The 21,036-nt window shown below is 36.3% G+C and overlaps 3 protein-coding genes across 8 annotated transcripts in view; 1 reads left to right on the top strand and 2 right to left on the bottom strand.

The window, feature by feature from the left end:
• Window positions 1-33: 33 nt before the first annotated feature.
• Window positions 34-5,468, bottom strand: dph7 (diphthamide biosynthesis 7). Of its 4 annotated transcripts, none has more exons than XM_051110973.1 (9): window positions 5,073-5,468; window positions 4,837-4,970; window positions 4,455-4,542; window positions 3,550-3,644; window positions 3,309-3,463; window positions 2,884-2,956; window positions 2,720-2,785; window positions 1,506-1,678; window positions 34-1,411 (listed from the first exon to the last, which is right to left on the bottom strand). In XM_051110973.1, exons 1-9 carry the CDS (start codon window positions 5,211-5,213, stop codon window positions 990-992), a joined length of 1,347 nt encoding a protein of 448 aa, XP_050966930.1. In that variant the 5' UTR covers window positions 5,214-5,468; the 3' UTR covers window positions 34-989. The 4 variants fall into 4 exon arrangements, with proteins under 4 accessions (XP_050966930.1, XP_050966929.1, XP_050966928.1 ...); XM_051110972.1 differs by having other exon boundaries at window positions 4,837-4,973; window positions 5,073-5,466; XM_051110971.1 differs by having other exon boundaries at window positions 3,309-3,466; window positions 5,073-5,466.
• A 27-nt stretch (window positions 5,469-5,495) lies between these two features.
• Window positions 5,496-9,410, top strand: paxx (PAXX non-homologous end joining factor). The gene is made up of 7 exons (XM_051110975.1): window positions 5,496-5,746; window positions 6,483-6,543; window positions 6,628-6,677; window positions 6,781-6,965; window positions 7,058-7,108; window positions 8,906-8,996; window positions 9,089-9,410. The coding sequence occupies exons 1-7, from the start codon at window positions 5,631-5,633 to the stop codon at window positions 9,135-9,137; spliced, it is 603 nt and encodes a 200-aa protein (XP_050966932.1). The 5' UTR covers window positions 5,496-5,630; the 3' UTR covers window positions 9,138-9,410.
• The window catches only part of abca2 (ATP-binding cassette, sub-family A (ABC1), member 2), an 84,549-nt gene continuing 72,923 nt past the window's right edge, over window positions 9,411-21,036 (bottom strand). For all 3 annotated transcript variants that reach the window (XM_051110966.1, XM_051110968.1, XM_051110967.1), the window contains exons 42-49: window positions 17,567-17,708; window positions 17,169-17,303; window positions 15,526-15,629; window positions 15,353-15,445; window positions 15,156-15,258; window positions 14,738-14,875; window positions 13,699-13,908; window positions 9,411-11,492 (exon numbers count right to left, since the gene is read on the bottom strand). In XM_051110966.1, coding sequence (XP_050966923.1) covers window positions 11,457-11,492; window positions 13,699-13,908; window positions 14,738-14,875; window positions 15,156-15,258; window positions 15,353-15,445; window positions 15,526-15,629; window positions 17,169-17,303; window positions 17,567-17,708 — 961 coding nt within the window. In that variant the 3' untranslated portion in view covers window positions 9,411-11,456. The remainder of the gene's footprint in view (window positions 11,493-13,698; window positions 13,909-14,737; window positions 14,876-15,155; window positions 15,259-15,352; window positions 15,446-15,525; window positions 15,630-17,168; window positions 17,304-17,566; window positions 17,709-21,036) is intronic.

The following is a 21,036-nucleotide window of genomic DNA, read 5'->3' as shown; positions in this document are numbered from 1 at the left end:
CATCTGGGGATTATTAAAAACTGCTGGAATAAAAAGTGTCGAACCTGTAGCAAAACTAATATATTGCCAGTGAACAGTTACATAAAACAGGGGTTTTCATGTAAAAATAAGATTTAAATAAATAATAGAATATATACTGTGAAAAATTAATATTTCCAAATGTGACCCTGGACCACAAAACCAGTCATAAGGGTAAATGTTTTAAAATTGAAATTCTGAAAGCTGAAAATAATAAGCTTTCCATTGATGTATGGTTTGTTATGATAATACAATATATGGCTGAAATACAACTATTTGAAAATCTGGAATCTGAGGGTGCAAAAAACTCAAAATATTGAGAAAATCACCTTTAAAGTTGTCCAAAGGAAGTTTTTATAGCATTGCATATTACTAATCAAAAATTAAGATTTAATATATTTATGGTAGGAAATTTATAAAATATCTTCATAGAATATGATCTTTGCTTAATAATATGTGGCATAAAAGAAAAATCGATGACCAATACAGTGTATTGTTGGCTATTGCTACAAATATACCCGTGCTACTTATGACTGGTTTTGTGGCCCAGGGTCACAAATAATATTTTAAACATATAAAAATAATAATATTTTTTCATAATTTAAGTTGAAACTATATAGATGATTTTTACATTTTAGGATTGGGTTCCCTTGCACTAGGATAATTATATTTGGGCGTATTTAAAAAAAAAAAACTGAAAACCTCTACCTTGGAAAAACAATTTTAGATGCTTGCATTTATTGGCTGAAATACGGTTATTTGTTATAAAAGGGTTACGGTTTATTTGTTATAAAAGGTCTTTGTGTGGTTCTCATTGTAAAACTAGAAAAGGTCCTTTACATTTTCTAACTACAATATATAATCAAAAAATGACACTCGAAATTGCATATACTGAATACTAAGCAATACTGCAGATGTTACAGCAACACAATGCATTGAAACGTTTAGGTCCAAATAACCTCAAAAGGTGTTCAGGAAGAGGGGGCGGGTTCAGATGGCTTCTGTTTTTCCTCTGGGCTCCAGTCCCATCTCCACACATGCATCATGTGGTCGTAGAAGGAGCAGGTAGCCATCAGGCAGGACAGAGACTGGGAGTCTCTAGCAGGGCTGGTGAAGGGGTCTGGAATTGAACTTTTTTCTGGTAAAGGACTCTGGTCAGGTATGTACCGCCCTGAGTCATCCTCCAGAGAGGTGTCAAAGCTAGCAGTGGGTGATTCATAATGGATCCTGAGATGGCCTCCAGACTCTGTGAGCCCAATGCTGGTTTGAGGAGACTCTTGAGGAGACGGGGGTGAGAAGCTGCTTAGGGGTAGTCTAGACCAGTCTGCTCCATATGCTAAAGAGTTGTGTAGAATATATGAGGCCAGAACTGGGCATGGTGCATCTTGTCCCTCTACAAACAAGGGCATCAAGGAGAACTTGAGGACAATTCTTGTACATTTTGTAACTGACATAGAAAGAGGCATATCAGTAAGTGTAATTCTTACCCATGGCTTTCTGGCAGTGGAGAATATGGAAATCATTATGCATACATGCAGCTAGCAGCAGGTGCTCTTGATTAGGGTGCCACTTGAGTCTCCACACACCTCCACCCACTGCGGTCTCACTCAAGGGCTGCTTCATGTTCCTCCCGTCCCAGAGCAACACGTTCTCATCATAGCTGCAAAAGGAATAAATACATGTACATTTGTCATATGTAATTTCTTTATGACGGAAGAAAGAAAGACATGAACATCTTGGATGACAAGGGGGTCAGTAAATTATGTTTTTAAGTTTTTGTTCTGGAAGTGAACTTCTCCTTTAAGGTTTTTGAGGAAAACATTCCAGGATTTTTCTCCATATAGTGGACTTCAATGGTGGCTAATGGGTTGAAGGTCCAAGCTGCAATTTCAATGTAGCTTCAAAGGGCAGAGGAAAAAGGTCTTATCAAGCAAAACAATCGGTCATTTTCTAAAAAAAAAGAAAAAAAAAGTATACACTTTTTAACCGTAAATGCTCTAATAGCTCTGCGTCTATGACTTTACAGTGTTTACACATTGCGTAGTCACACTGGAAAGGTCACGCACGGTTAGTTCATCTAACATTGTTTTACCCTTTTTTCGTAAAGGCCGTTTGACTTCCTTTGCACACTTATTTGTTAACTTCCGCCTATGTTACACATGATTACGTAATGTGTGAGGTCAGGCTGGTCTAAAACAAGCATTTGTGGTTACAAAGTACATACATTTTTATTGTTTTAAGAAAATTACCATTTGTTTCACTAGATAAGACCATTATTCCTTGGCTGGGATTGTGTAGAAACCTTTGAAGCTGCATTGAAACTGCAGTTTAAACCTTCAACCTGTTGGCCACCATTAAGGTCCACTATAAGGAGAAAAATTCTAAAATATTTTCCTCAAAAACCTTAATTTTTTTTTTTGCGACTGAAGACAGAAAGACATGAACATCTTGGATCACATGGGGGTGAATAAATTATCAGGAAATTTTTATTTTGGATGTGAACTTCTCCTTTAATACAGTTGTTGAGGGAATGACTAAATTTGACATCTGCTATAATTCATTTCTCTGTAGTTTTTTTTAATCTTTTGAAAGGTCATGGAAATGCCTTGTTGGAGCAAACAGGAATGCAAAAAAGATATTTGTTATAGTCACCCATATACCCCAGTAGAGGGTTATTTTTTTTTAACTGGGCTGCACTTACCTTCCTGTGGCTAGTATGTGCTCTCGATGGGGGTTACTGTGTATGCTGCATACTCCCATAGTGTGTCTGTGTGATAAGAAAGCAGTATTTATTCACTATGACTGCTAAACAGCATGAAACAGTCATATAGAACATAATTAAGAAAACCATATCTACTGTTTTACCTTTTGCTGGTGAAAGTAGGGGAAGAAGGGCCCATTCTCAGATCCCAGCCCTTTAGTTTGCAGTCATCACCACCTGAGACAGCAGTTACACAAAATTAAGATTAAGTCAAATAAATACGTTTACATGAAAACATTACTTCTATAGTACTTCTTAACACTCTGAATTAATTCTATTTTTAATAATTATTTTTTAAATTTTAAATATTTTTTATAAGCTTATAGTTTTTAATAAAAATATTTAGCTTTTAACTCTCTTCCCACACACACACACACACACACACACATATATATATATATATAATTTCAGCTTTATTTCAAAGAATAAAAATGCTTTTAATTGTCTTTAAATTACCAGCCCTGAATCAGTGACCATACAAGCAACAGCACCACAAACAGCCCCTTTAGCTTGCTGTTTTTCTTCATACCTGAATAAACTATTTGTGTATCCCAGTAACTGAATGCTGAAATCCAGGCTTCAAAGTCATGAGCTTTCCACTGACACACAGCGGTTAAACTGGCTTCCCCCAGAGACAGCGCTGTGATAGAGCCGCTCGAGTCACTGGACACCACACGCACATCACTGCTGCAAAAACACAATAATTACTATTATATACAGAGACAATGCAATGCCAAATCATCAGTCCATCAATGATGAGCACACCTTACCTCTCACCTCTACCTGTGGACCAGTCTAAAGACAAGGCCAGTCTGTCAGGACCCAACTCTGTGCTCAATTCATACTCCAGACCACACGTGCCCTGCTACTGGAGATACAGTCCAGACAGGCAGAAGACACTTAATGAAGTACAAATACAACAAATATAATACAGTGTCCAATGCCTACAAGGTTTAAAGCTGAAAAAATACTATAGAAGTCAATGGGGTCAATGGATTAAGGAAAGAAATAAAATAAAATGCATTTCAGCATTCAAAATTATATATATATATATATATATATTTTTTTTTTTTTGGCTTGATATTTATTAGGGAACATAAAGTATGTTTCTTAAAAAACCACATACTAAAATATGTAGTAAAAAACCTATTAAAGATTTACATTATTTCAAAAATCCACATAATTTCATACATATTTTGGACTGTGTGGGGGTCCCATTATTTTGATTACGTAAAACGGTTGCATTAGGTGAGCTATGGCACTATTCTTATTGCAACACCATTCAGAATAAGCAACTTGGAAAATAAAATACTGATACAATGACACATTGTGCTTTTGGTTGTAATTTTCACTCAAAGGGCAACAAGAGAACCGACACAAGTCTTTATTGCTTTCCTAGCGATAAGAAGAGGAGAAAAGAATGGGAAGATGCCTGTAGACAAATAAAACTTTCTAAACACCCTTTAGTTTTCGTTCTCTCCACTTTAGCCAGGGTTCCCTTCAAAAGATGAACGTCTGGTTATACATTTCCAACATAATCCCATTGGCTGGGTTTTTCTTTGATTATTATAACCTGAAATAATACTTGGTTCTGTAAACAGAGATTATTTTTTATAATATCTAGAACAGTTCTAGAATGTGCCATTCCTAATGCGTCATCAGTGTGATTTGTCACCTGAGTTTCCATAAGCTTGTACAATTGGATTTCTCCACTTGCAGTGGCCATACCCAACAATGGGCGCTCTGATATCGGCACGTGACACCTGAGGAATTAAAAAACAACAACACAAGCACTCAGAATTCAAGTGTTTTGGTCAGGTCAGTTACATAAAACATTTGAATCAGCATCCACTCCATTACTGGCCATCTGTCAAGGGTGTTGCCCTGCCTCAGCCTGCACAGGAGAAGCGGTGTGGAAAATGGATGAATGCCATCACACACAACAAACAATATATATAACATACACAGAATGTACAAAACACAGTACAGTATACTGAACATATGGATGGAGTGTGTAATGGTGTAGGTGAGAAGAATGAATAGTGAGATTCACTTACCATTTGAGGTCGAGTATAGCAGGAGTGTCTATCCGCTGAGTCTCAGTCAGTGGAGGGATGAACGATGGTTGCGGATTACAGTCAAACAGATAAAGTCGACCGATTCTGCTCGGGGCAGTAGAGTCTTCTGCGGTCTTCTATTAACAGAAAACACCGTTTCAATCTAGAATTGACCCGCTGATACCACTAACACCACACAATATCATAAAATACAGCCGAAAAATATTTTGCATTACCTTATCATCGCCTTTTTGAAGTTGGTAAGTCCCACATGCCAGAACATGAGACCACTGTGGTAATGGGCACCACTCCACAGTATCAGCGCTTAACTCCGTGTCAAACACTTGCAGGGTTCGGGTTCGAGACTGCCAACCCATTTAAGCGGCTCGGCATAATATGAAGCAATACAGAATGGATAATTGCAGTAACTGACCAAGAAATGACTGTACGTGTAACTTACTGTCAGTCTGTGACGCCTGCTTGCAGCACGCTAGACCAGCTGTCATTAAATATATATATTTTTAATTTAATTTTAGATTTTTGTTTGAAATTAATAGTATTTATTATAACTTCAAATCGTCACATACTAGTTTCCAGGTCATAAACATTTTCGTGGAAGTTCGACTTTTATCGTTTTTACGAGGTAAACAGGACGCGAATGGCGCAACAACTTCCGGGTGGCTGAAGCGTGACTGGCTGAGCGTTTAAATCGCGCCCTTGTTGTTTATGAAGAGCGGTTCCTGGTTGAGAAGTATGCAGTTTTCAGTTTTTATGTGATTTTACTTTAAAGCAGTATGGAACAAAATAACTCGGAGTCCAAATCTGTTCTTTGCACATTGCTGGATAAAAACGATCAGTCCAAGTATGTGTTTTTTACGCAGAAGCGATCAGCAGGAGACATAAACATAGGGTGAGTTGACATGAAATGTCATGTTTGATGTTCTATACTTCATTTTAAATTACTTTAAATTATACATAGCCTTGCATATTTTTTGTGCAATTATTATTAATTCAGGTTAATTACACCACTGTTATTTATATAAAATATGCCGTTATAGTATTAATATATAATATTTTGAATTAGTTTTTTAAATGTATTTTTAGTTTTCATTTTAGTTTTAGTATTTTTACGCGTTTTTGTCATGAGAAATATATATATATATATAAATTATGAGTACATGCAAAGAAATATTTTAAATATATATACTGTGTGTGTCTTTATATATACATACTAAGGAAACGGTACAAACACACATATAAACAAAAACTTTTATTTTGGAAACACTTAATCGCGATTAATCGTTTGAACAGCACTAGTTATTATTATTATTATTATTATTATTTAGCTTAAATGTATTTAATTTTTTTTTTTTTTTTCAGTTTTTGTAGTAGTTTTGTAATTGTAGTAATTCAGCTTAAACTTATTTCAGGTGGTTGTATTCACCATTTCCAATCTTTAAAATTTTTCATCTAACACTTTTTCGGCATATAATTACTTAATTGTAATTTATGAAAAAAATAAAAAATAAATAAAATATATATATATATATATATATATAATTTTTTTTTTTGTTAACAATAACACCACTGAATTATATTATGTTGTGTATAAAATTATATATATCATGATGTCCTGTTTCCTGTAGATTTACCAATGGTGAAGATGTTTGGAAAACACATCTTTCTGAGGAGATTATGTCTCAGCTTGTAAGAATATTTTTATTTTATTTATTTATTTATTTATTTTGGATGGAGTCTTTCTACATGACAGATGCTTTTATTTCTTTACAGTTTAAGACATTTTCATTGAAGTCCACAGAGGATTATACTTTCAAACTCAAGTGAGTTGCAGCTTGATGAGCAATTATTGTATCAATAATCTGATTTCTCGTCTGGCATGATCTACTGTCCTCTGTGAGAACTGTCTCTTGTATATGTGGACAGATCTGCGTGTAAAGCTGGCAGAGCATTCGTGAAGCTGCAGGAGGACAGTGCTGTGCTGCACTTAGGAGCGGAGCCCACAGACCTCAGTATGTCCCTGTCAAAACTCACCGACTCAGAGGGAAGGACAGAAGTCAAGGAACTGCTTTTTAAAATGGCAGACAGCCTGCAACAGCTAGAGAGTCAAGGCAAACAAAGATATTTTTAATGATTATACTCGCTAATTTTCAAAATAACAAAACCCTGCCATACTAATAGTTTGCTGTTTTATCATTTTTAGGTTCTTCATCCTCATTTAGTCCAGTCAAGAGCCCTCAGAAGAGGAACACTGGTAAGTTAAGGCAGCACTTTTTAAAGGAGAACTCCACTTCCAGAATAATTCACAAATCATTTACTCACCCCCTTGTCATCCAAGATGTTCGTGTCTTTCTGTCTTCAGTCGTGAAGAAATTATGTTTTTTGAGGAAAGCATTTCAGGATTTTTCTGCATATAATGGACTTTATTGGTGCCCCGATTTTTGAAACTTCCAAAATGTAGATTAAATGCAGCTTTAAAGGGCTCTAAACGATCCCAGCCGAGGAAGAAGGGTCTTAAATAATAAACATTTGTAAACTTTTTAAGCGCAAAAGCTTGTGTAGCACAGGCTCTGGGATGCGCGTTCACTACGCTACGTACTACTGAATCACATCAAAAGGTCACGCAAATTGAGGCGGAACTACAGACCCGGTGTTTACAAAGCGAAAGCGCAAAGACTAAGAAAGTGCAAGTACGTCAAACGCTGTTTACAAACAAAAACGTACAACAATGTCGGACGATTCTGAAGTTGTAGGAGAAAATAAGATGGAGTTCTACCTTTTTAAACTTAGTGATGGGAAGTTCGAATCATTTTACCGACTCGGACCTTTGAGTCTCATTCAGCAAAATGAACAAATCTTTTTAGAGTCATTTTGTTCATTTTAGCAAAATATAATTAAAATGTTACGTGTTACTTCCCTAACACATCTACTGCTTACACAAAGGTTGATCACACTACAAACAAGACAAAACAATAATGCTATAAGAAACAGAAAAGATTAATTCATTGTTTACCTGGGTCTTTAGTCTATGATTAGCTCACCTCACCTCTCATCTGACAAGTTTTCGGGGTTTGAGTCGTTCGTTCATCACGTGACAGCCCCATAAGATGAATGAACAACTCGAAAAACCCGAAGACTCGAAACAGGTGAACTAATTCCAGTACAGAACCTAATAGGATGTTGCGCATGCGCGACTGATCACTCCCCCGAGATGACTCGTTCTTCCCGAGTCACATTAAAGATTTGTTCAAAATGAAAGAATCATTCAAGAACAACCCATTACTAATTCGTAGCATCGTGGATGCGCATCCCAGAGCCTGTGCTACACAAGCTTTTGTGCATAAAAAGTATACAAACTTTTATTTTTCGAAAAAAAAAAAAAAAAAAAAAAGACTGATCATTTCGCTAGATAAGACCCTTCTTCCTCGGCTGGGATCGTTTAGAGCCCTTTGAAGCTGCATTTAAACTGCATTTTGAAAGTTCAAATCGGGGCACCAAAGAAGCCCATTATATGGAGAAAAATCCTGAAATGTTTTCCTCAAAAACCATAATTTCTTTATGACTGAAGACAGAAAGACATGAACATCTTGGATGACAAGGGGGTGAGTAAATTATTTGTAAATTGTTGTTCTGGAAGTGGACTTCTCCTTTAAGCTTGTTAGTTGTTAATAGTTTCAAATCAGTAAGTCTTCAAATTATTTAGTTACATTAACAATCTTAATTAAAAGGGCTTTAAGTAAGCGATAAAAGCTAGCTGTGCATTAATTTTTATGCACGACTTAAAGGCCAAGAACCACTTGATGTGAAGTGCACCTGACAGCAAGTTTCTGTGTGTGCACAGTGCAATCTGCAATCTCCGACCTCTCTCTCTCTCTGTGTGTGTGTGTGTGTGTGTGTGTGTGTGTGTGTGTGTTTGTGCACGAGTAATGTTTATTTTATCACAGCAGAACTCTGGAGTTATACTATATAACAGCTTTATTTACTTATATCAGAATTACTTATGTAATTGTCTAAGGGCATTTAAAATTAGTGATGACGTTTCTTTTTTTAGGATTTGAACCTAGGAAACAGCACAAGGGTCCAGTAGTAGCAGTTAGAAAACGTCTTCCTGGGGATTCACTCATCAACCCAGGAACAAAAAGGTGAATGTTTTCATTGACTTTAGACTCCAGAAAATCTGTGACCACCTTACAGAGGGTTTTTTGCTCACTGAGCATTTCTGTTTATTTTACAGAAAGAAACCTGCAACAGGTGTCGCCTTTGATGACGAAGATGATGAATGATACAAACATGAATGCTGAATTTTAAAAAACCACAAATTCTACCTTTTTAACCAACTCAACACTATCAGTTTTTAAAATGTAACTTGCATACAAATCACAATATGAACTGTTTTAAGTCATCATGTACTGTATCTCTTAAGGTTTTATTTAAATAACGTTGCTAAATGATATCTTTATATTTTTCCTTTTGAAATGTGTAATAAAAATGGTGTTTTAAAATGTGTTTACTAAAAATGTTTTAATCAGTAGACTCAAAAAAAAGGAGTCCGAAAATCAGTTGAACAATTTATTGATTTAATTATTCTCTTTTCTCCCTGTTAATATTAAAAACATAAGTTCACCCCAGTTAGCACAAGATTATGGAAACAATAAAAGTAATCGAAAACAAGCTGAAAAGGTCCAGTCGATCTTGTTACAAGGGAATCCACCTGAACACAGGTATTACTGGATGAAAAAAACGTTCATAAATATTGAATCATATTCACATGAAGTTACATTCCAAAGCACTTACTAGAAAGATAAAACTAAATCACCCCCTTAACCATAATGCTATTTTATATGATACAGAACCACACTTGTGTTTGCTGGTGTCTTAAATCACTGCACATGTTAATTTCCAAAGTGAAAAGCAGCTTGCACTGATCTTTAGTTAGGCTGTTGAGGTTCTCCGTTAGCAGGAAATATATTCTGAAGTGGCCTAGTGAGACTTCTGATCGTTATGTAAATAAGTGTTCATTAGGTCAGTTTTCACATAATTTACACATTTCAAAAACTATGCTTCATTTCCCTTTGGTCATCGTGCATGAAAATGCGCAGAGAGCCTCCTTACTGTTCTTTGCTTTCCCCTCCTTGAGGAGCTCAAAAATATCAATCGTACTCTTACGCAACAACGTCAGAAAAATAAGACACCATTATATTACTAAGTGCCGACAACTGTGCAAGATTCAGAGATTAAGCACGGTTAGACTGTCACTGAGCGATAGGACCTAACCATGATGTACATCACTGACATGAAGGAGAAGCATCACTTCATTTCAAATCAACAATATAATCGACTACTTTCAGGTCAAAAAAAGAATAATTGACACTCGTATTACATTACAGTGCAAACGACAAAGTCAAAACCTCCTGCTATTCAATAAACAAACATTTCAAGGGTTCTCATAAATACAATAATCAATAGCAATGACCTGATTTCTGTCTATCTGTAATAATAGTGACTCAAAGTTCACCTTTGGCTTCACAGTGATAGCGTAACAATTATGAACGTTTCTAGTGACATCTGGTGTAGGAGCTCTTTCAACTGACAACTGGTATTACGCAGCTTTTAACCATTAGCGATTATGCAACGTAAATTTTCCACCAAGACAGACACCGGTATCAATCACAACTAGCTTCAGAATTCATTCATCAAAAAGAAGAGAGAAACCCTGGTTCGGGAGACACAAAAGTCAGCACAAAAACCGTTACATTCAATTACAAGACCATAAACATCTCCGTAGCAGGGCCGGTTCGGTCCGGTTCGACTAAAGGCCTTTGAAATCAGTCACGAGTCATTCACTATTGAATTTCCGATTTAAAAATTTCAATGAAGGTGCACAGGTACATTTGCATTCTTCAACAAGAACAACAGGTCTGTTCAAAACATTTAAGCATAGTAAAATTTCTTCAACCCACGACACAACAGGCTTGTCTTTTATAGCATGCTCTCAATGCAGATAAGTTACAAATAAACAAAGTAGGTCCGAGGAGAGAAAAAAGATTCGTTTCAACTCAACGCGAGGATGAACAGTCATTAAAAGAACCTTAGAAGTTGCAAAGGCTGAACTCGTACGAGTCCTGTTCCTTGAGGGATGATTATGTTGTGACATCAACACTACAATTAAAACAATTCAACGTGATCAGTTTAAAGATAATACGACCATATTCAAAACCAAAATAAACCAATACGGCCGGTCGTATCTAAGAAATACATTCTCTTTAATTCCCATCCAGCAGGCTTGAATATAAAGTACAGTAATTCACGATTCCATAAACCATCGTTTCTGAAACGCAGGAGGGGAGGCCGTGGACGGAGTACCTCTCTGGCCCGATCACGCTCGGGCGCCGCCGCATCTCTGTGTGGAGTTCCCAGAAGAGCCGTTCTCTCGCTCCGCTACTGAAGTGCAAATGGAAACAAGAACAACCCACTCACTGGGCCAGAGAGACGGATCCTCTCCAGCAAGAAAAAAACGCACAAATGTCTTTCACCATACAGACACGGGTCTGAACTTGAGGCTTTTTTTTAACATCTCTCCGTCTGTGAGATTAACAGCTGTTTCAGCACAGAGTGTCTGTATTAAAGGACAACTGCACCTGTGAGAAGGCAAAACGAAAATGATTTCAGAGAAGTATTTTAAATAATATAGTTTAATAGTCTTGTATTAAAGGATTAGTTCACTTTCAGAATAAAAAAATCCGGATTATTTATTCACCGCCATGTCATCCAAGATGTCGATGTCTTTCTTTCTTCAGTCAAAAAGAAATGAAGGTTTTTAAGGAAAACATTCCAAGATTTTTCTTCATATAGTGGACTTCAATGGAGATCAGCATGTTGAAAGCTGAAACTGCAGTTTTATTGCAGCTTCACTCTACACAATCCCAGCTGAGGAATAAGGGTCTTATGTATAAAACGTATATACTTTTTAACCACAAATTCTCATCCTGCACTAGCTGCACTAACTCCGTCTCATGTTTTCCTCCAACTTCAAAAACATCCGACATCGTTGTTTTACGCTTTTTGTAAAGGGTGTTGGACTTTCTTTGCACGATCGCTTTGTAAAAACTGGGTTGGTACTTCCACCTACATCACGCGTGACCTTTCCAATGTGACTACGTAATGTGTGAAGTCAAGCTAGTGCAAGACGAGCATTTATGGTTAAAAAGTATATACATTTTCATTTTTTTCAAAAAATGACCAACCGTTTCAGTAGATAAGACCCTTATTCCTCAGCTAGGGTCATGTAGAGCCCTTTGAAGCTGCATTGAAACTGAAATTTGGACCTTCAACCCACCATTGAAGTCTACTATATTGAGAGAAATCCTGAAATGTTTTCCTCAAAAACCTTCCATTTCTTTTCGACTGAAGAAAGAAAGACATGAACATCTTGGATGACATGGGGGTGAGCAAATTATCAGAATTTTTTTATCTGTATCTATATAATGAAGCCAAATAAATGAAGCCATGGTGAAGTTAATAAACTCCTTTTAAAAACATAAAAATACTACTGACCCCAAACTTATAAATTGACACTTCTTAAACATTTAAAAGTTATTGTGTTGCCTCATTTTTGTTTTCCATAGTTTTGCAAAAGTTAAAGGCCAAGTCCACTTCCAAAACAAAGATTTACAGATAATTTACTCACCCCCCTTGTCATCCAAGATGTTCATGTCTTTCTGTCTTCAGTCGTAAAGAAATTATGTTTTTTGAGGAAAACATTTCAGGATTTTTCTCCATATAATGGACTGATATGGTGCCCTGATTTTGAGCTTCCAAAATGCAGTTTAAATGCAGCTTCAAATGATCCCAAATGCGGTTGTAAAGATCCCAGCTGAGGAAGAAGGGTCTTATCTAGCGAAACAATCAGTTATTTTCATAAAAATAATACAATTTATATGCTTTTTAATGTCAAACCCTCACCTTGTCTTACACTGCCTGAACTGTTTTTTTTTTTTTTCGGGTTAATGACAGTTAGGGTATGTTGAAAAAGTCTCATGTTCTCCCTCAGCTTCAAAATTGTCCTATATCGCTGTTTTACCCTTTTTGTTAAGGGTGTTTGATCTTCTTTGCATGTTCACAAGACTAGGTCAATACGTCTGCAGTGATGTAGGATGATTTTGAAATGATTTTTAAAGTTGAGGGAGAAAATACGATTGGAGTTTTTTGACATACCCTAACTGTATTGAGGCAGAATACACAGAGTTCAGGGAGAGTAAGACAAGACGAGCATTTGAGATTGAAAAGTATTTTAATCGTATTTTTTTAAATGAAAATTTACCAATCGTTTCGCTAGATAAGACCTTTCTTCCTCAGCTGGGATCGTTTGAAGCCGCATTTATACTGCATTTTGGAAGTTCAAACTTAGGGCACCATATCAGTCCATTATATGGAAAAAAAATGCTGAAATGTTTTCCTCAAAAAACATAATGTCTTTACAACTGAAGAAAGAAAGACATGAACATCTTGGATGACCAGGGGGTGAGTACATTATATGTAAATTTTTGTTCTGGAAGTGGACTTCTCCTTTAGTGTTAACTTGTGAGATTAATTAAACATTATAATCCACTTTTTTAATACACTTTACTTTTCTATAATTCCAACGGCCACAGCCTAATTCTGAATCAGTCTCACTTGATTTGTTCTATCATTCTTCAAAATCTAATAAAGCTTTCTAATATCAAATGTCTTAATAAATCACAAACCAAGTGAGCTGGTAATAAGAGTAAGAGTAATAAGCTTTAAGCAGACAAGCGGATTAATCTCATCAAGTGAAATACAGATTTTATGTGCCTTAAATCTTACCCTCTCTTCTTCAAAGCTGATCAGTCCTTCATCATCATCACTCTCAAGTTCTTCTGGCTCTTCACTTACGAGGGCGTTGAGCTCTGTGTTGGTGGGACGAGGCCTGAGGATGCTAAGCAGCCGCTGCAATGGCGACTGACCAGCACTAGATGGAGAACTTTCTTGCTGTTCTAAGTTATCGCTTTGCTTTTTTGCAAAGTTGACAAAGACCTATCAAAAAAAAAAAACCCAGACTTCTTTTGTTACAGTATGTAGCTTTTAGATTCGTATTTCACACATTTAGTTATCTTTTTTGCATCAATAAGACCAATTGAATCATTAAAGGATTAGTTCACTTCCAAAATAAAAAAAATTCCTGATAATTTACTGTCTTTCTTTCTTCAGTTTTAAAGAAATTAAGATTTTTGAGGAAAACATTCCAGGATTTTTCTACATATAGTGGACTTCAATGAGAGCCAATGGGCTGAAGGTTTAAATTGCAGTTTCAGTGCCGCTTCAAAGGGTTCTACACAATCCTAGCCGAGGAATAAGGGTTTTATCTACCGAAACGATTGGTCATTTTCTAAGAAAAATTTAAATTTAAGCACAAATGCTCATCTTGCACTAGCTCGACTTTATGCATTATGTAAGATGAGCATTTATGGTTAAAAAGTATCTAAATTTTAATTTTTTTAATAAAATGACTGATTATTTTGTTAGATAAGACCCTTATTCCTTGGCTGAGATCATGTAGAGCCCTTTGAAGCTGCACTGAAACTGCAATTTGGACCTTCAACCCACTGATCCCGGTAAAGTCCACTATATGAAAAAAAATCATTTTTTGGAACGTTTTCCTCAAAAACCTTAATTTTGTTTCAACTAAAGAAAGACATGAACATCTTGGATGACATGGGGGTGAGTAAATTATCAGGAAATCTTAATTCAGGAGTGAACTAATCATTTAAACATCATTTCAGCCGAGTAAACTAATGTCTATTTACTTTCAATAATGACAATTTTTTTTCACTGTACAATTCTCAAGTCACTGAGGTATACATACATTGTCCAGAGTTGTCTGGCTGACAGAATAATCTTCGATGCTCAGCACTTCGACCACCTGCTCCATTTTGCTGAAGACCTGAGCCAGAGAGATGTTCTCTGACTTCAGCTGGTACTGAATCTTTGTGTGGTGCCGCTCCTTATGCGAAAGAATACGCAGAAGTTTACAGTTTTAACTGCAAGCAAAGCAAGCTCAAAATATACACACATGTACACTTCGTTTTGTCAGCACTGCACAAAAACACCTTGTGAGAGCTTCTTGCGACTTTGAAAAAATATTGTCTTATATATTACAATCCAAACTGACAACATAATAGTACTTGTATGCTACGGCCATCTGTTTTGAAGAAATTTAAGCTGATGCACAGCAAATATGAAATATCAGCATTTCCAGTCAAACTCTTGTCCTTACACTTTACCTTTAGGATGGCTTCAGGAAAATTCCTGTTGAAAAACCGTATCACTTCCTTGACGCTAGCAGTGGTCTTAGTGCGTACTGTTATCATGTATCCATCCCCAAATCTGAAAACATATAAGAGAACAAACAGTGTTTCTCAACTTTATAGGAAGATTGCACTCATATATCACACATTTTAGTGGCTCAGACTTTTCAAACCTGTTTTTGAGATGTTGGATGCTTCCCAGGCACTTAAACCTGCCATTAACCATGATGCCCAGTCTAGTGCACAAGGCTTCACACTCCTCCATACTGCAAAACACATCAGTATATTAAGTCAGTGCTATTAAACTAAACATAAACAGAAAATAAGATTTGTACAGTTACAACACCTGTGTGACGTCAACACCACAGAGCGTCCGGTTTTGATGATGTCAAGAATCAGGTTCCATAAGAAACGACGAGCCTTTGGGTCCATACCTGTGGTGGGCTCATCCTACAATGACAACAACAGTCAAGATCATATTTATACCTTCTTACAGTACATAAGGGATAGTTCAGTCATTAATTACCCACTCTCATGTCGTTTCAAACCTCTAAGATCTTCTATCATCTTTGGAACACAAATTAATATATTTGTGATGAAATCTGAGAAATTTCTGACTAGGGCTGTCACTAACGATTATTTCTGTAATCGAGTAATCTGATGATTAATCAAGTAATCAGATAATAATAATACATTTTTTGTAGCAATAAAAATATAACTAAGTGAACAATAGGCTTAAAATACATATATAAAGCAATGAGGCAATATTAATGAATTCAAATAAAGTATCAAAAGCAAGTTCTCACATGGTTTTATTGAACAAAACTGTTCAAATACAGTACATAATGTATAAACAATAAAGCTAATGTACATTACACATTATAACAAATGCCTGCAGAGGGCAAAAACGGCTTGACGATAGTTTTTACACTTTACTGCGCAATCTAATCCGTGTTTAATATTGACTAAATAACATTTAATTCAAATATCCACTTAATCTTTAATATTTGTCCATTTCTTTATGATAGAAAAGCTACAGCCACTGTATTTTTTTAAATATGTGGACACCAAAATGTGTAAATGGGTTAAAAGGGTTTAAACGTGTAAAAGGGTTTAAACTTTTATTTTGAAATTGTGACGAACAGTTAACATATTGAGAAAGATTGATGCATTCTCCTGTGTTTGCATTGATTTATAAGTGATTTACCTTACAACTCTGATGAAATAGCACATGCGTTGCGTTTCCAGATAGACTTATGATTAACCCAAACTCACAACATGCAGAGAAGTTTGAGATGCTCCACACATGTAAATGATCACAATTTGTGTAGCAGCATGAACAGAGCCACTCTGACACGCAAGTACATAACCTACACGCATGTATATTAAAAACCACATATTAAACCTGCATCACATATATTTATTTAACTGAATCATAGCGTTTGTGAATTTTTAATAGCATTATACTTTATTATGATTTTAAAATGGGTTTAACATGTGGAATGTGTCAATGCAATCAAGGATTTGTTTTCTTTGCACACAAAAAGTATTCTTGTTAGTATTCATTTCATCACATTACGGTTTAACCACTGATGTCACATGGACTACTTTATCGATGTCCTTACTACCTTTCTGGGCCTTGAACATGGTAGGTTGCATTGCTGTCTATGCAGGGTTAGAAAGCTCTCAGATTTCATCAAAAATATCTTCATTGCATTCCAAAGATGAATGAAGGTCTTACAGGTTTGAAACGACATGAGGGTGAGTAATTAATGACAGAATTTTCATTTTTGAGTAAACCATCCCTTCAAACAATTTTCTAATCAGTATTTTTGTCTTATTTTAAAGATGTTTTGACATTCCTTACTTCACAACAAAATCAATCACTAAGTTTCAATTATTAAGTTTTATTAACAGCTTTGTTAATAAGACAAGAATTCTGTTTCAGATAGTATATTTTCAGTGAAAAGAGTGAAAGGCAGATCTAACCAGAAAGATGAGTGAGGGGTATCCAATCAGAGCAATAGCTGTGGAGAGTTTGCGTTTGTTGCCTCCACTGTAGGTGCCAGCAGGTTTGTCAGCATACTTGGACAGTTCCAACTTTTCCAGAGCCCACTGAACCACCTTCAGAACACAAAAAAAAAAAACTGAATGAGAGAGCAAGATACAAAAAGGTAAAAATTCTATTCATAACAGTAAGAACAATGAATTTCAAACTGCGGTTGACAATTATAGATTGCTAAGTGCTCTTGCACTTTTTCAAGATGATTTCAAGAGCCCTTTCAGGAGCTCTTATCCACACTTGACTATCACAGATAAGTGCATGACAACCATTTACAGAATGCTGCGTGACTATGCAGAACGCGTGTTTTTGTCTGCGTGCTCACCCGCTCCTCATCTTTCCAAGGGATGCCGCGGAGGCGTGTGTACAGCTCCAGATGTTCTCGAGCAGTCAGGTCATCAAACAGAGCGTCAAACTGAGGGCAGTAACCGATGCTCTGCTGCACACATAAAAGCTCCCGCAAGATACTGCAGGATAATGAGAGACTTATACCAACCAAGCCATTCACATCAGAAGCATTTATGCAAAATAAACAAAAAAGAAATATAAAGCAGCTATAAATCAACAACACAGAAATATATTAGAGATAAGTGGTAATTCCAGACAGACAATCGCATAAGACAATACGATTTGTCTGAATTATGTTTATTTTTATTACTCATTGGCAGAAGAATCCTTGTTAATAGGTTAATAGACATCTTAAAGACATTTTCTAAGTGTCTATTTAATGAGAAGCATTGCAGATGAGCAAACACTCTAAAAAAATATGTCTTCCAGACGTAAACACAGATATCAAGTAGACATCTTTGGGATCTAGGCTATGTGTGCTATCAGGGTAGGGTAAAACCCATCAACTTAAAGGGGTCATGACATGAGAAACCAAATTTCCCTTGATCTTTTGAAGAGGTATTTGTATGCTTAATACATACTGCAAGTTTCATAACTTAAAATGTCCTCATCATCAATAAAAAGTTATTTGCATAAATGTCCAGAGCAAAACAACAATAGTCTTCTTCTCACTACAGGCCCCTCCCACTGCTGCTACCAGCTGACACTTGATTATGCTGAATGTGAGTGTCACATCGTATCAAAAACAAATAGAAATTACAATCACCTACTCTGTCAGATATCAGAAGGATCACAGCATAAGGAACAAGTGAGTTCACAAAGAAACATTTGTTGAAAGATGAAGCAGTACTAGATCTGACTGTAGCTGCATCACAAACTGTAAGTAAATGATTTCGTAATGACTGTTAATTTTTATCATGTTGTGAAAACACTCATATGCAGTAGCGAGGGGGCATTGATACTGTTTTCTAGGCAATGGCGTTAGCCAATCATAACAGTGGCCGATTCCTGACCTTAAAGCCTTAAAAAACCCGCCCCTTAAAAACAGGTCGTTTTAGACAGAGGTTCAGAATGAGGGTTGAAAATAAACATTTTTCCACATATTTATTTGGGGTTTTTTGTGCAAAAAATCTTTATTAAAATTATAAGTAAATCAAGGAACATAATAAATAATAAAAAATGCATGTCATGACCCCTTTAATTCAAGACCTATTCTATATTCTGTCAAAAAATCATATTTTTAATTCTGAAAATTAATTAATAGTGTCATAGCATAGCAACATGTCCTCCCAATATAAAAAAGATGATTAAATTAAGCAACATTTATTGGAAGTTACAATTGCTTAAATGCTTAAAGAATTACAGATAAGGTAAAAACAATCAACTTATTTCAAGGTACAGATAAGGAGTTGTTAGCATCGGAACATGCTAACATCAAATCTTCCTTTCAAAAAGTCAGTTAGAATTAATTTAGTTGAGAAATAAAATTTTATAAGATGAAACTTGTTTGAAGTTTATTTTTCTTATTCCTTGGCAAATTGTTTTTGTCTTGTTTTAAACAAATTGCTGGTTTATGCTTAATATACAGTGGGTACGGAAAGTATTCAGACCCCCTTAAATTTTTCACTCTTTGTTATATTGCAGCCATTTGCTAAAATCATTTAAGTTCATTTTTTTTCCTCATTAATGTACACACAGCACCCCATATTGACAGAAAAACACAGAACTGTTGACATTTTTGCAGATTTATTAAAAAAGAAAAACTGAAATATCACATGGTCCTAGGTATTCAGACCCTTTGCTGTGACACTCATATATTTAACTCAGGTGCTGTCCATTTCTTCTGATCATCCTTGAGATGGTTCTACACCTTCATTTGAGTCCAGCTGTGTTTGATTATACTGATTGGACTTGATTAGGAAAGCCACACACCTGTCTATATAAGACCTTACAGCTCACAGTGCATGTCAGAGCAAATGAGAATCATGAGGTCAAAGGAACTGCCTGAAGAGCTCAGAGACAGAATTGTGGCAAGGCACAGATCTGGCCAAGGTTACAAAAAAAAATTCTGCTGCACTTAAGGTTCCTAAGAGCACAGTGGCCTCCATAATCCTTAAATGGAAGATGTTTGGGACGACCAGAACCCTTCCTAGAGCTGGCCGTCCGGCCAAACTGAGCTATCGGGGGAGAAGAGCCTTGGTGAGAGAGGTAAAGAAGAACCCAAAGATCACTGTGGCTGAGCTCCACAGATGCAGTCGGGAGATGGGAGAAAGTTGTAGAAAGTCAACCATCACTGCAGCCCTCCACCAGTCGGGGCTTTATGGCAGAGTGGCCCGACGGAAGTCTCTCCTCAGTGCAAGACACATGAAAACCCGCATGGAGTTTGCTAAAAAAACACCTGAAGGACTCCAAGATGGTGAAAAATAAGATTCTCTGGTCTGATGAGACCAAGATAGAACTTTTTGGCCTTAATTCTAAGCGGTATGTGTGGAGAAAACCAGGCACTGCTCATCACCTGTCCAATACAGTCCCAACAGTGAAGCATGGTGGTGGCAGCATCATGCTGTGGGGGTGTTTTTCAGCTGCAGGGAAAGGACGACTGGTTGCAATCGAGGGAAAGATGAATCCATCATGATTCCAAGTACAGGGATATCATGGATGAAAACCTTCTCCAGAGTGCTCAGGACCTCAGACTGGGCCGAAGGTTTACCTTCCAACAAGACAATGACCCTAAGCACACAGCTAAAATAACGAGGAGTGGCTTCACAACAACTCCGTGACTGTTCTTGAATGGCCCAGCCAGAGCCCTGACTTAAACCCAATTGAGCATCTCTGGAGAGACCTAAAAATGGCTGTTCACCAACATTTACCATCCAACCTGACAGAACTGGAATGGATCTGCAAGGAGGAATGGCAGAGAATCCCCAAATCCAGGTGTGAAAAACTTGTTGCATCTTTCCCAAAAAGACTCATGGCTGTATTAGATCAAAAGTGTGCTTCTACTAAATACTGAGCAAAGGGTCTGAATACTTAGGACTATGTGATATTTCAGTTTTTCTTTTTTAATAAATCTGCAAAAATGTCAACAGTTCTGTGTTTTTCTGTCAATATGGGGTGCTGTGTGTACATTAATGAGGAAAAAAATGAACTTAAATTATTTTAGCAAATGGCTGCAATATAACAAAGAGTGAAAAATTTAAGGGGGTCTGAATACTTTCCGTACCCACTGTATGTGACCCTGGACCACAAAACCAGTCATAAGAGTCAATTTTTTTAATTTAGATTTATACATTCATCTGAAAGCTGATAGTTTTCCACTGATGTGTGGTTTGCTATGATAGGACAATATTTGGCAGAGATACAACTATTTGAAAATCTGGAATCTGAGGGTGCAAAGAAATTAAAATATTGAGAAAATAGCCTTTAATGTTGTCAAAATAAATTTCT

This window comes from Labeo rohita, chromosome 5 (genome assembly GCF_022985175.1).
Source record: "Labeo rohita strain BAU-BD-2019 chromosome 5, IGBB_LRoh.1.0, whole genome shotgun sequence".
Lineage (NCBI taxonomy): Eukaryota > Metazoa > Chordata > Actinopteri > Cypriniformes > Cyprinidae > Labeo > Labeo rohita.
The sequence above is the reverse complement of the archived record's forward strand: the minus strand, read 5'-3'. Positions and strand labels throughout refer to the sequence as shown.

Coding starts and splice junctions, on each gene's coding strand:
- dph7 (XM_051110970.1), bottom strand. CDS start 5,213: ATGGGTTGGCAGTCTCGAACCCGAACCCTGCAAGTGTTTGACACGGAG. Junction 3,467..3,549: donor TCCACAGGTAGAGGTGAGAG/GTAAGGTGTGCT, acceptor GTGTTTTTGCAG/CAGTGATGTGCGTGTGGTGT. Junction 2,957..3,308: donor TACACAAATAGTTTATTCAG/GTATGAAGAAAA, acceptor CTGCTGTCTCAG/GTGGTGATGACTGCAAACTA.
- paxx (XM_051110975.1), top strand. CDS start 5,631: ATGGAACAAAATAACTCGGAGTCCAAATCTGTTCTTTGCACATTGCTG. Junction 6,544..6,627: donor AGGAGATTATGTCTCAGCTT/GTAAGAATATTT, acceptor ATTTCTTTACAG/TTTAAGACATTTTCATTGAA. Junction 6,678..6,780: donor GATTATACTTTCAAACTCAA/GTGAGTTGCAGC, acceptor ATATGTGGACAG/ATCTGCGTGTAAAGCTGGCA.